The 13,866-nt window shown below is 55.5% G+C and overlaps 1 protein-coding gene across 5 annotated transcripts in view; it reads right to left on the bottom strand.

Annotated features, from left to right (window-relative positions):
• CCDC88B (coiled-coil and HOOK domain protein 88B) overlaps nt 1-13,866 on the bottom strand; it is a 29,867-nt gene that overhangs the window by 13,400 nt on the left and 2,601 nt on the right. For 2 of the 5 annotated variants that reach the window (XM_073351704.2, XM_078853637.1), the window contains exons 1-13: nt 13,357-13,558; nt 12,954-13,065; nt 12,393-12,462; nt 12,165-12,223; nt 9,579-9,662; nt 8,776-8,916; nt 8,332-8,474; nt 7,989-8,070; nt 7,734-7,892; nt 3,063-3,209; nt 1,180-1,318; nt 919-1,097; nt 148-288 (exon numbers count right to left, since the gene is read on the bottom strand). In XM_073351704.2, the coding sequence (XP_073207805.1) occupies nt 148-288; nt 919-1,097; nt 1,180-1,318; nt 3,063-3,209; nt 7,734-7,892; nt 7,989-8,070; nt 8,332-8,474; nt 8,776-8,916; nt 9,579-9,662; nt 12,165-12,223; nt 12,393-12,462; nt 12,954-13,065; nt 13,357-13,466 (1,566 nt within the window). In that variant the 5' untranslated portion in view covers nt 13,467-13,558. Of the gene's footprint in view, nt 1-147; nt 289-918; nt 1,098-1,179; nt 1,319-3,062; nt 3,210-7,733; nt 7,893-7,988; nt 8,071-8,331; nt 8,475-8,775; nt 8,917-9,578; nt 9,663-12,164; nt 12,224-12,392; nt 12,463-12,953; nt 13,066-13,356; nt 13,559-13,866 lie in introns of those variants that run through there. The other 3 variants (XM_073351703.2, XM_073351705.2, XM_073351707.2) reach the window with 3 other exon arrangements.

Genomic DNA, 13,866 nt, shown 5'->3' on the forward strand with positions numbered 1-13,866 from the left:
CCCTTCATGCTGCCTGCAGCCATGTGGGGGCACCACGCTAGGGGCACGCCAGGGCCTGTTGCCTTCCCTGCAGCGCCCCTCTACTGCCCCAAATGACAATCCCTTGCACACCATGCCCTGCCCTCCCCGCCGGGCACCGTGCCCCACCTGGCAGTGCCGCTGCTCCTGCAAGCTGCGCAGCTCCCGCTCCAGCTGCTCCTTCTCCCCCAGCAGGGCGGCACTCAGCTCCTCCCGCTCCTGGCAGCTCCGGGCCCGCTGGGCTTCCAGCTCTGCCCCCAGCTGCTGCACCTGTGCCAGGCAACTGGAGGTTGAGGGAGGACTGGGCCGGTATGGAGACAGCCCTCTCCTCACCCCACAGACACCTCCCATGGAGACACCCTCTCTCCCTGTACCCCAACACACAGACACCCCCCCCGCCGAGGCACCCCTCCCCCTTCCACTGACCCCTCCACAGAAACACACCATCTCCCATCACTCCCCCACAGAAACAACCTATCCCCGTCCCCCGCACCACAGCCTCCTCCACAGATGCCTCTTCCTCCACCCTCTCCAACACACAGCCCCCCCCAGAGACCACCCTTCCACTAAAACCCAGCAGACTCCCCTTCTCTATCCTTCCCCAACACACAGACCCCTCCACAAGGCTTCCCCACAGAGAGATCCCACCCTTCAAATCCCCACATACAGCCTTCCCCCGCACACACAACCCTTCCTATCCCCAAAAAACAACATGGAGACACCCCCCCGACACATACTCGACTCCTCACCAGATAGCCCCTGGTTAAGGAATGGGACACAGGGTCTTTCCCTTCTGGGGGATGCCAGCTCCAATCCAGCCCCAGGGCCAGGGGACTGGCTGGCTGAGAGGTGGGACAGACAGGGCCTTGGATTCTCTTCTAGGAGCCCCATCTCCCTCACCTCTTTGCTGAGGGCCTTATTCTTCTGCTCAAGGCCCGGACTCCTGGGTTCTCCCGGGGCCTCTAGTGCCTCCTGCAGCCTCCGGCGCAGCTCCTGGTTCTCCCGCTCCAGCGCTAGTAGGCGGCTGGATGTCACCTCGGTCACCTCGTAGCTCAGGGACTTGGGAGTCTCAGCAGGGTCTGGGGGGAGACAGTGTCACATCAATGAGCCGGGAGGGGACAGCTGGGGGGCCTGGGGGAAAGGGGAGAAGGAGGCACTCACCATTGGGAGCCTCACTGGGCTCCTGCTCCTCTTCCCAGGACAGGTGCTGGGGCACCCCCAGATTCTGCCTCAGCTCCCCCTCCAGCAACACCTTCTCCTGCTGCAGCTCCTCCAGCCGCTGACGCTCCCGCTCCTGCTCCTGGGGGCAGAGAGAGACCCATGCGGGAGTTTTCTGTAATAGCCTTATTACGTCTCCCCCTCAGCCTTGGTACTGTTGCCCACTGGTTGCAGAGGGGCTACAATGCTTCTCCTGGCACGGAACAGGAGGCACGAGGGTCTGGGTCCAGGCTGGGCTGCATCAGCAGACTCCAGGCTGCAGAGGCAGCTGAGGGAACGTGGCAGGGCTGTGTCGGAGAGCAAAGACAAGAGGTGTCGGGAAGCAGGGTGAGGAAGAGCGGGGTTCACAGCCACATGGCGGCGCCCCTGGCCCTGGCAGACAAAGAGGACAGGGAGAGGGCGGACGGAGCTCAGGGGAAGCAGGGGCCGGGGCCCAGCAAAGCAGGAACTCTGCCCGGAGCCGGCCTCTCTCACGCTAACCCCAAGACTTCTGACCAGGTGATGAACAAAGGTTTTGAACCAGTCGCCTGGTGTTGCTGCCGTTGCTGACTGAGGCCTTGTCCACACTTGACACATTTCAGTGGCACAGCTGCAGCGCTTCAGAGCGGACCCTGCCGAGCGAGCGGAGGGACTCTCCCATCCCATTAGTTAATTCACCTCCCCAAGAGGTGGTAGCTAGGTCAGCAAAAGAATTCTCCTGTCTACGCTAGGAGTTAGCTCAGCTTCACTGCGTCTCTCAGGGGGTGCCCTGAGCCACGCTGCTGGGTCGAGTTAGCTTTTCAGTGGAGGCCAAGCCTAAGGAGCATTGCGCCCTGATGGGGGAAAAGTCTCTTGCAGGAGGACAGCTCAGCTGGACTCGCTGCAGGGAGCCACGGAGGGACACAGGGGTAGCTGGAGCCCAAAGGCCCAGTTTTGGAGTCATGGAGGCCACAGGCCTGCCCCAGCAGAACAGTATAGATCCCTGGGGTCCAGCACAATAGAGGGGTAACCCCAGGAGACAGGATAAAGGCTGGGACATAGACCAGACCCTGTGAATCCATGACACAGAGACTGTTAACATAGGGGCTGCCCTACACTTCTGAGAGAGTCCTACAAGGGGCACCATAGGGAGGGTCAGGAGCACTAGCTGTGGGGAGAGCTACTCCAGCCCGGCTTCTCCCAGCAGCAGGTGCTGTAAAGAGCAGGGCAGGAGCACTGCTTGTGGGGGAAGGTCCCTGCTACTCCAGCCCAGCCTCTCCCAGCAGGGGTGCCACGGGGTGTGTGACAGACTGGGGAAAAGGTCTGTAGCCTTTATTCGGAGGGCTCTGGGTCACTGGGTTTCTCTTGAGTCTTGCTGCCTGCCCGAGTGCACAGAGCTAGAACAGAGCAGCGCAGGGCAAACTGAGCCACAGAAAAGAGCCTCTCAGGTACCAGCTTCAAAGGAGTGATGGGAACAATGGCAATGGGGACCAGTTCCCTCGGCTGGCCCAGGGAGTGTTCCTCTTCCCAAGGCTAAGCCTGGTGTCAAAGGAGCCCTGACCTCCCCCCTGACAAGTCTCTAGAGCAGGGAGAGGTTTGGGTGAGCTGGGAGAGGCCGGCCAGACTGCCAGGGACAAGGCTGACGGCCTGACTGAGACACAGAGACCTGCTGGCTGACCCGTGGCTGTCCCCAGGAGCTGCTCTGAGAGGGGTGAATCACGGGATCCCAGCTGGCACCTGTGGGGGTCACTTGGGGAAAGCCCAGCGAGGGGCAGTGAGCATTTAGCCTGGTAACAGGACAGGCTGTGTGCACAGGGGACCGTAGGGGCACTGTGGAGAGGGTGCAGGGGGCCCGTTGGGGGTCTCACCTCCTCAACTTGATCTAACTGACTCCGCAGCAGTAGATTCTCCTTCTCGAACTGGGACAGGTGCTGGGCTCGGGCACGAGCAGATTCCAGCTGCCCCTCCAGCTGGGCCTTGCTGTCCAGCAGGGCCTGGGAGAAGGCCCGCTCCTCCTGCCAGGGAGAGAGCCCGGTCAGAGCTCCCGAGATCCCCTGGCCCACACCTCCTCCTGTCAGGGACAGGGCCCCATCAGAGCCCCCCCCCCCCCCCCGAGACCCACTGACCACCACACAGTCCCCCTCCGTCCCTCAGCTCCTCCAAGTCTAGCAATAGAAAACCATCAGAGCCAACTGCAAACAACGGAAACCACTTGGAGGCAAAGACAGACCATTACAACAGGCAGGGACGGCCCTATCTAGGAATAGAGACAAGACTGTTTCAGTATCACACAGAATAGGGAGAGGTGCCCTGGAGCCATCCTTTACAGTCTACATACCACACAGACCATGCTGACAGCTTGTGCCACACACTCTCAAAGAAACTGCAGAACCACCTAATCAACATCCTCTACAGCAAACAGGGAAAGATTAAGAATGAGCTCTCAAAACTGGATACTCTCATAAAAAAACAACCTTCCACACACACTTCCTCGTGGTTGGACTTTACAAAAACTAGACAACACACACTTTGATTCTCTACAAAAGAAAAAGGACACTAAACTATCTAAACTACTACATGCCACAAGGGTCCACAACAGTGGTTCCCTTAACCCACCCAGCAATATTGTTAATCTATCCAACTATACTCTTAGCCCAGCAGAAGAATCTGTCCTGTCTCGGGGCCTCTCCTTCTGCCCCTCCACCCCCACGAACATGATACAGTTCTATAATGACCTAGAATCCTATTTTTGATGTCTCTGACTCAAGGAATATTTCCAACACACCTCTGAACAACATACTAACCCACAGAGACCTTCCTACCAACACTACAAAAAGAAGGATTCTGGGTGGACTCCTCCTGAAGGTCAAAACAACAGACTGGACTTCTACATATATTGCTTCCGCCGACGTGCACGGGCAGAAATTTTGGAAAAGCAGCATCACTTGCCCCATAACCTCAGCTGTGCAGAACACAATGCCATCCACAGCCTCAGAAACAACTCTGACATCATAATCGAAAAGACTGACAAAGGAGGTGCTGTTGTCATCATGAATAGGTCGGAATATGAACAAGAGGCTGCTAGGCAGCTCTCCAACACCACTTTCTACAAGCCATTACCCTCTGATCCCACTGAGGGTTACCAAAAGAAACTACACCATCTGCTCAAGAAACTCCCTGAAAAAGCACAAGAACAAATCCGCACAGACACACCCCTACAACTCCGACTGGGGGTATTCTATCTGCTACCCAAGATCCATAAACCTTGAAATCCTGGACACCCCATCATCTCAGGCATTGGCACCCTGACAGCAGGATTGTCTGGCTATGTAGACTCCCTCCTCAGGCCCTACGCTACCAGCACTCCCAGCTATCTTTGAGACACCACTGACTTCCTGAGGAAACTACAATCCATCGGTGATCTTCCTGAAAACACCATCCCGGCCACTATGGATGTAGAAGCCCTCTACACCAACATTCCACACAAAGATGGACTACAAGCCATCAGGAACAGTATCCCCGATAATGTCACAGCAAACCTGGTGGCTGAACTTTGTGACTTTGTCCTCACCCATAACTATTTCACATTTGGGGACAATGTATACCTTCAAATCAGCGGCACTGCTATGAATACCCTCATGGCCCCACAGTATGCCAACATTTTTATGGCTGACTTAGAACAACGCTTCCTCAGCTCTCGTCCCCTAATACCCCTACTCTACTTGCGCTATATTGATGACATCTTCATCATCTGGACCCATGGAAAAGAAACCCTTGAGGAATTCCACCATGATTTCAACAATTTCCATCCCACCATCAACCTCAGCCTGGTCCAGTCCACACAAGAGATCCACTTCCTGGACACTACAGTGCTAATAAACAATGGTCACATAAACACCACCCTATACCGGAAACCTACTGACCGCTATTCCTACCTACATGCTTCCAGCTTTCACCCTGACCACACCACACGATCCATCGTCTACAGCCAAGCTCTGCGATACAACCGCATTTCCTCCAACCCCTCAGACAGAGACAAACACCTACAAGATCTCTATCAAGCATTCTTACAACTACAATACCCACCTGCTGAAGTGAAAAAACAGATTGCCAGAGCCAGAAGAGTACCCAGAAGTTACCTACTACAGGACAGGCCCAACAAAGAAAATAACAGAACTAGCCATCACCTTCAGCCCCCAACTAAAATCTCTCCAATGCATCATCAAGGATCTACAACCTATCCTGAAGGATGACCCATCACTCTCACAGATCTTGGGAGACAGGCCAGTCCTTGCTTACGGACAGCCCCCCAACCTGAAGCAAATACTCACCACACACCACACAACAAAACCACTAACCCAGGAACCTATCTTTGCAACAAAGCCCATTGCCAACTGTGTCCACATATCTGTTCAGGAGACACCATCATAGGATCTAATCACATCAGCAACACTATCAGAAGCTCATTCACCTGCGCATCTACCAACGTGATATATGCCATCATGTGCCAGCAATGCCCCTCTGCCATGTACATTGGCCAGACTGGACAGTCTCTACATAAAAGAATAAATGGACACAAATCAGACGTCAAGAATTATAACATTCAAAAACCAGTTGGAGAACACTTCAATCTCTTTGGTCACTCGATTACAGACCTAAAAGTGGCAATTCTTCAACAAAAAAACTTCAAAACCAGACTCCAACAAGAGACTGCTGAATTGGAATTAATTTGCAAACTGGATACAATTAACTTAGGCTTGAATAAAGACTGGGAGTGGATGTGTCATTACACAAAGTAAAACTATTTCCCCATATTTATTTCCCCCTCTACTGTTCCTCACACGTTCTTGTCAACTGCTGGAAATGGCCCACCTTGATTATCACTACAAAAGGTCCCCATCCCGTCCCTCCCTGCTCTCCTGCTGGTAATAGCTCACCTTACCTGATCACTCTTGTTACAGTCTGTATGGTAACACCCATTGTTTCATGTTCTCTGTGTCTATCAAATCTACCCACTGTATTTTCCACTACATGCATCTGATGAAGTGAGTTGTAGCTCACGAAAGCTTATGTTCAAATATATTTGTTAGTCTCTAAGGTGCCACAAGTACTCCTTTTCTATTCACAGAGGAAACATCTGATGGATTGGGGTGTTTCTCATGAAAGTTTGGATCCTGGTTCCTGTGAAGCCAGCAAGCTCTGCAACAGACTGAACCTTTTTGGGGGGTGGAGGGATGGGGGTCAGGGGGGAGACCTACTTCTTTAGCTAGGAAAGGGTTGGTGAGCATTTTATGATTTTGTTTTGTATTGTAACTATTTGTTTCCTTCCCTCTCATTTCTGGTGGGATCTCTGCTCTTGCTTAACAAAACCTACCTGGGTTTTATTATAAGTGTGAGGTTTACAGGAGCAGTGATTTAAAGTAAAACTAGTCAGCTGGGGTGCACTGCTCCTTTGGGGGCAGAGGAGCTGGGATTTCTGTGAGTAGCCAGCATCGGGTGGGGTATCACAGAGGAAGGACTGGGGTGCACCTATAGTTACCCTGCAAGGCAAAGACAGGCACAGCCCAGAGGAGAGTGCGTGGGGGCTGACAGGCTGGTGGGGGTAGGGAGCTGACACCCAACTGGGCAAGATTCCCTCTCGCTAGAGGCAGGGGGTAACAAGGTGATTCACAGTCCTGGGTACCCGAAGAACTGTCACACAGATCCCCTCTGTTTCCCTCCCCCACTCCTCCTGCTGAGAAACCCACACTGGCCTCCTGAGCCCCTTACAGCCCTCCATCCCCCGACTCCTCCTGACAAGAAGTACTGCCCCATTCCCCTCCCCCACTGGTCCCCACTAGCCCCTCACTATCACCCCCACTAACCCAGAGCCCCCCACTGCCTTTGTGACAAACTAGGAATTTTGTAGTATTTTTTATGAATCCTATGTGTGCCTCAATTTCCCCTCTCTGTTCCAGGGTTGGCGGGGGAGGGATTAAGTTTGCTCTCAGGGCAAACTAGAGACATGGTGATGAGGGGCGTGTCTCACCTCCCTGTGAAGAGCTGTTAAAGAACTGGTTGAAACTCACCCAATCAACAGAGGGGCCAGAGAGACAAGACAAACTCGTGACTCTGGATTTCTAGAGACCCCAGCTGGTGCCCAGAGGACTGGGGGGATGGGGGAGACGGGCTGGGTGCTCTCCCCTGGGACTGACTAAGGAGGAAGTCAGAGAGCGTGGCTGCAGCCTGGCTGGGCTCTGGGCTGACCACATGGCACTAGGCATTACTTTCCTTTCTCTGTGTGGTTTGGTGTCACTGCATTAACCCCTTCACAGTGGGCAAGTCTCCACCAGGAGCCTGCCTCAGCTGGACTCTTCACAGCATGGGGCAGAGCGGCTGGAGCCCCAGAGGGTCAGTCTCAGCAGGCAGCCTGCCCTGAAGGGAGAGTGGAGTGGGGTTCCTCCAAGAGACTGTTCCAAAGCTGGGGGCATAGCCCTGATCCTGTGGATCCATGACACTCCCCACATCCCCTGTGCCTCCTCCACCCCATGCCCCCTCACCTCCAGCTTCCCCCGGCACCGCTCCAAGGCAGGCAGTCGCTCCCTCAGGGCCGAGAGCTCCCCCTGCAGGCGCTCAGCCCGGGCCGCCTTCTCCCGCATGGCATCCAGCTCATCCCGGTACAGGCCCGCCAGGCGCGCCTCCCCCGCCACCGCCCGGTGCTGGGGGGAAGAGGCGCTAGGTTAGAGCCTGGGGCATTGAGGGTGGGGAGAACAGGGTCAGGGCCCAGGGCACTGGGGCGGTGGGGGTGTTGGTACCTCCTGTCGCAGCCTCCTCAGCTCAGCCTCCAGCTCCTGCAGCTCCTGGTGCTGATCCAGCAGCTCCTCGGCCTTCTCCTCCCTGGGTGGAGGGGAAAGGAGATCAGAGCCCCCAGGAGGGTACATCAGGGATACCCCCACGGCCTCCCCACACACACACACACTGAGATCCCCAGGTACATCCCTCACACCTATTCCCAATCCCCTTGAGGACCCCTTCTCACTAGAACCCCCCCATCTCAGGATCCTCCTCTTGTCCTCTGTGCCCCCTAATGCCCCTAGGACCTACACCCACTGCCCTCCCATCCCAGAACCACCCCATCAGTGCCCTCCCCCAACTCACAGTTCCTGCCGCAGGCGCCGAGCCTGGCCCCGGGCGTCAGCCAGTTGCACCCTGAGGTGCTGGCGATTGTCCCAGGGCCCCTCGGGGGGCAGCGGGCCATGGGGGGACGACAACTCTCGCTCCTGCTGCAGCTCCCACAGCCTCTGCAAGACAGCTGGGTTAGATGGGGTAGGAAGAATGGGTGGGGGTGGGAAATGTCCAGGGAACAGTGGAAGGGGGAGGGGAGAGTGGGAGGCAGCACAAGGGGAATTTGAGGGGGGCAGAGGGAAGGGGAGAGCTCAAGGAGACTGCATGAGGGGGAAGGGGTATCAGAGCCTCGGGGGGGTGAGGGGAACCCAGGGAGCAGTGGATGGGAAAACCCACAGAGAGGCGGATGGCTGCAGTGGGGGGAGGAGCACAGGGAGGGCTGGGAGTGGCAGGAATATGCCTGAGGGCCCCCCTCACCTCCGCACTTGCATCCCGCTCCTGCACCAGGCCCCGCAGCCGGGAGGACAGATCCTGCAGGACCCGTGTCAGCTCCAGGGGGTGCAGCTCAGCCAGCGCCCCCCACTGTAGGCTCAGCACCACCCCTGGGTCCTGTGTCACCTGCAACACCAGAGCAACATGTCACAAGCCCTGCACGCCTGCCCCTGGCACATGCCTCATGGCCTTCCCTCGCACGTCAGCTCCTCATACAGCATTCCCTCGCACATCAGCTCCTCACATGCCAGCTCCTCACACAGCCTCCCCTCACAGGTCTCCCCTCACATGTCCGCCTCGGCATATGCCTCATGGCCTCCCCTTGCACGCCAGCTCCTCACATGGACTCTCCTTGCATGTCAGCTCCTAACATGGCCTCCCCTCGCACGCCAACTCCTCACACATCCTCCCCTCACATGCCAGCTCCTCACATGGCCTCCCCTTGCACGTCAGCTCCTCACACGGCCTCCCATCACACGTCTGCCCCGGCACATTCCTCATGTCCTCACATGGCCTCCCCTTCCCACAGTTCTCAAAGGCCAACACCTCACAGCCCTTACACAGCAGCTCTTCGCACAGCAGTCTTGCCAAGGCCAGCCCCTTGCCCAAGTGCTACAGCCTCCCTGTCTATAGCTCCCCCATTATCCCTCAAGCCCCTGCATCTGGGAAAGTGCAGCCTGGTGCTGCCCGATGGGGTGCCACCTGGTGACTGTCCCTTGGGGATCAGGTGGGGGGACCTAGCCACAAGGATCAGAAGAAAAGGTCATGCCCACAGTGGGTGTTCTTACCTCCTGGATGGCACTGGCCAGCGCAGTCTGGGTCTCAATGTCCAGCCCCTGGATCCGTTCAATGATCTCTGCCTTCCGCTCACACTGTGGAGGGAGCGGGTATGGGGCAGCACAGGGGGTGAGGTGCAGGGGGATGAGCAGGGAATGGGGTGCATGGGGGGGTGGAGAGATGAGGTGCAGGGGAGGAGAGGCAGCATAGAGTGGGAGGAGTTCAAGGAAGGGGAGGAGGCACAGAGAGTGGAGGGATGTGGGGTGACAAAGAAACAGCTGTCAGTATCTGTCAGTCTCTCTCTCTTTCTCAGGGTACCTCTGAGGGCTGCTATGGACCTGAGCCCCACCGTTCCCCCTCACCCCGGGATGCCCTGGTTACGACCGCTACTGGACTCCTGCCTCAAGATTGGGTGCTAAAAATTCCAGAAGGATGTTAAAAAACTGGAGAGGGCTCACAGAAGAGCCACGAGAACGATTAAGAGACTAGTAAACGTGCCATAGTGAGAGACACAAGGAGCTCAATCTATTCAGCTTAACAAAGAGAAGGTTGACGGGTGACTTGATCCCAGTCTAGAGGTTCCTACATGGGGAACACATATTTAATAAAGGGCTCTTCAACCTAGCAGCCAAAGGTCTAACATGGTCCAGTGGCAGGAAATTGAAGCTGGACAAATTCAGACTGGAAATAAGGTGTAAATTTGTGCCAGTGAGGGGAATTAACTATGGGGACAACTTGCCAAGGGCTATGGTGGATTCTCCATCACTGACAATGTTTAAACCACAACCAGGGCCTGATTTAGGGGCAGGTGACTGCCTAGGGTGCTGGGCTTGGGGGGCACCGGGCTTGGGGGGCTGTTTTTGTTGTTAGCGACAAAAGGGAAAATAGAATGTTTGAAGTAAAATGTTTCAGATATTCTGTCTGTGGATTCATTTTCCTCGACCCTCCAAGAATGCTGTCAGCCCTGCCCTCGTGGGCGTACAAGGGGCGGGTTGTTACCAGTCAGTCAGTCTGAAATATAAGAAGGAATTGAAGTGAAGTCAGAGCCCAGCTGTGATATTGTGACAACGGCACGAAGGTGAAGGGAAGAAACTGTGGTGTCCACGCAAGGATCCTTGCACTGAATCCAAGAGCTTTCTTTGTGCCTTGTGGCTCAACCTGGTTGTGTCAGATGCAGTGTCATCTTCTTTAGATTCAGTCTCTCTCTTTGGAGCACTGCAAAGGATATATGTCCTCTTTTCAGCACCAACTATCAGGTGGAAGATCCTCACAGACAATGTTACAAATCTGACCGTGAAGCTGCTAAGTGACATTCTCTGAGAGAGCCGCATTGACAGTGTAAGGCCAGTGAGGTACCAAGTGACTGAGGTTTACAACACCCTCATGGAACTGGTGCAGTTGAGTAAAGCCAAGGCTGGAATCTGACACGAGGAGCAAAGCCTGGCAAACCAGATCACTGACTTCCAATTGCTGGTCTCAACTGTAGTTTGGCACAATATCCTGTTCCAAGCAAACGTTGTAAGCAAGGCATTGCAAACTCAGTCGATGGACATTGAAATGCTACTACTTTGACAAGAATCTTCCTTGATTTCGTCGTGGTCGACAGAGACAATGGATTTGAAGATGCCATCACTGCTGCCAAAGAAATGGCAGAAAACTTAGGAGTTGAGCCTGTCTTCAAGAAAACTCGTATTCATTAGAAGAAGTGACAGTCTGGTTATGAGGGCAGAGATGAGGTGATGGGAAACTCAGAAGAAAAATTCAAGAGGGAGGTTTTTTTGCTCACTCGTTGACACTACTTGAGTGTCCATCAAAGAAAGGTTTGGACAAATGAAGGCAAGAGAAGTGACCTTTTGAACTAAAGGGCGAGGGTTAAAATTCTAAGCCTGTCACCTGCTGGAACCCTATTTAATACTGGTCCTCCCAATGTTGGGGCACAGTTCAATTTCTTGATGTTAGTACACTTCAGTTATTCTTAAAATTAAAAAGCTACTGTAAATTTAGAAGAAATTATTATTTTTTATTTGCTTATATATGGCATGAATAAATACAGCTTTACAGATTCTAGTGTGCAAACTGATCCTCTTATATGACAGGGATAAATCATGCATGCAAAGCATGCATCAAAGTCATTAAATGGGCTACAAATGCAGTAAAAAATAACAGGTTTCAGAGTAGCAGCCGTGTTAGTCTGTATTCGCAAAAAGAAAAGGAGGACTAGTGGCACCCAAAAGTTTAACAAAAGAAGGGCGAAGTTGCTCCTTGCCTGGGGCAACATTTGGTTGAGGGTAGGCCCTGACCATGACTGGATGTTGTTCTGTATGATCTGCTCGGTAAGTTCAACCAGGAATTGTTTCAGGGCCAGCCTCTGGCCTGTGCTAGACAGGAGGCCAGACTGAATGATCACAGTGGGCTCTTCTGGCCTTGAAATCCATGATACCCCTAACACTGGGAGGAAATTTGCATTAACCCATAGTCCCCATTGAAGGCTGCTCTACGTCCCAGCCAGCCAGAGGCGCTACTGGGGGGCACAGGGAGACACCAGGTAGTGCTGGCTGCACAGACCCTCCTCCCCTACCCCTATACCCTCCACGTACCTGCACGGCAGCCCCCAGCAGCAGCAGCAGCAGCTTCCGCATCTCCTCGATGCCCTGCTCTAAGACAGTGGGAGGGAAGGTTGAATACGGCCAGAGACAGACCCCTTCCCCCCCTCCAGGGGATTAGACCCTGGGCCCATCCCGCCCAGTATCCCACCTCTCCAGCTCCTCAGAAAGGACCAGACCTATGGGTCCATTGAGTCCAGTACTGCCCCTCCAAACAGTTACCTGTCAGGGGGTCTCTGGCGAGAAGCTGCACATTAGGGGGAGTCATTAGAATCAGCTGCTGCAGATCATCCTGCAAAGGTCAAAGATCAGAGGTTGGGTGTCAAGAAGCTTTGACTACTGGGAGGGGTTCAGGAGGGGGATTCCCCCTGCGTCTGCCCCATACCCCCTGGAGGAGCTCCCTGAGTGTCACTATTGGGTGAGTGACTCCCTCAGCTGTGTGTCAGGAGCTGCACAGATGCTAACCACTTCCCCTTCCTGCCTGCCCCTGTGGATTGCACATTACAGAGGTGAGAGAGGAACAGCTCCCTGTGCACGTAGCTGGGGCAGCAGGCCCACAAACACGAGAGCATGAGTGTGCACAGACACAAGTGTGCAAATGTGAGCGTGTGAAAGTGCACTGCCGGCAGAGACACAAGCGTGCACATATGAGAGCACAAGTGTAGGCAGGCAGAAGGGGGTGAGGCAGACCCAAGCATGCTCCTCAGACCCCCAGCCACTCCACGCCCCAGGGGACAGAGGTTCACTCCCTGGGCGTGCTGCCCCCCATCTCAGCACCCCCACCTGGTAGAAAGCACGAAGCTGCTGCAGCAGGGCATGTAGGGTCTGGAGTCGCAGCCTCTCGTCACCCTGCTGGCTCTGGGGTGGCCGGGCACGCCAAGAGGTCGGGTCTCTGCTGAGGGGAATAAAAGGAATGGGCCGTACAACACAGCCTGGGCCCCCCATTTGGGCCCCTCAAGCACAGTTGAGAGTCCCCCCACTGCTCCCCTGCTGGGCCCCCCAACACGGCCCAGAAGCCCTCCCAACACAGCCTAGGTCCCCCACTGCCTGCCCAGCTGGTCCCACCAACAGAGCCCAGACCCTCCTCATGGCCCCCCAGCTGAGCCCCACAATAAAGCCCAAACCCCCCACTGCCTCCCAGCTGGGCCCCACCTACGTTCCCCCTTCCTCACTGCCCATCACTCACATCAGCCCCATGACTTGGGTGAGGAAGGCTCCATCTACCAGGTGCAGGAAATACTCCCGGGCCCTCGCCTGCCTGTCTGGGGCACTGGGGCTTTGGGGTTCGTCCTGCATCCACCCCAGGGGCACCAGGTTCTCCAGCGTCCGCACCTGGGGAGCAGAGACAGGCAGCGCTGTTATTGCCCCTCCCTGACCTGGGCCTGGCAGGGCCTGACACCAGTGCCCCCACTCCAGGGGGTCCCTGCTCACTCTCCCCCCGGGCCCAAGGTCCCCACCCCTACGAGCCAGGGGTCCTATGGAGGCTCCTGCCCTGCCCCTCACAGTGCACACAGGATGTGCTTCCCTCCCCCACGCCCGTTTCCAAGCTGTCTGTGGGAGGCCGGGCCCAGCCCAGGGTGTCAGGGCCAGGGTGTCGGGGAGGGCCCCAGCCCTTCTGGGGCTCGTGCCTCCCCCACACCAGCCTTGGGGGTGGGTCCTTCCTCCCTCTCCCCACAGACCACCCCCACCTCAGCCC

The sequence above is a fragment of the Lepidochelys kempii genome, chromosome 7, assembly GCF_965140285.1.
Source record: "Lepidochelys kempii isolate rLepKem1 chromosome 7, rLepKem1.hap1, whole genome shotgun sequence".
Taxonomy (NCBI): Eukaryota; Metazoa; Chordata; order Testudines; family Cheloniidae; genus Lepidochelys; species Lepidochelys kempii.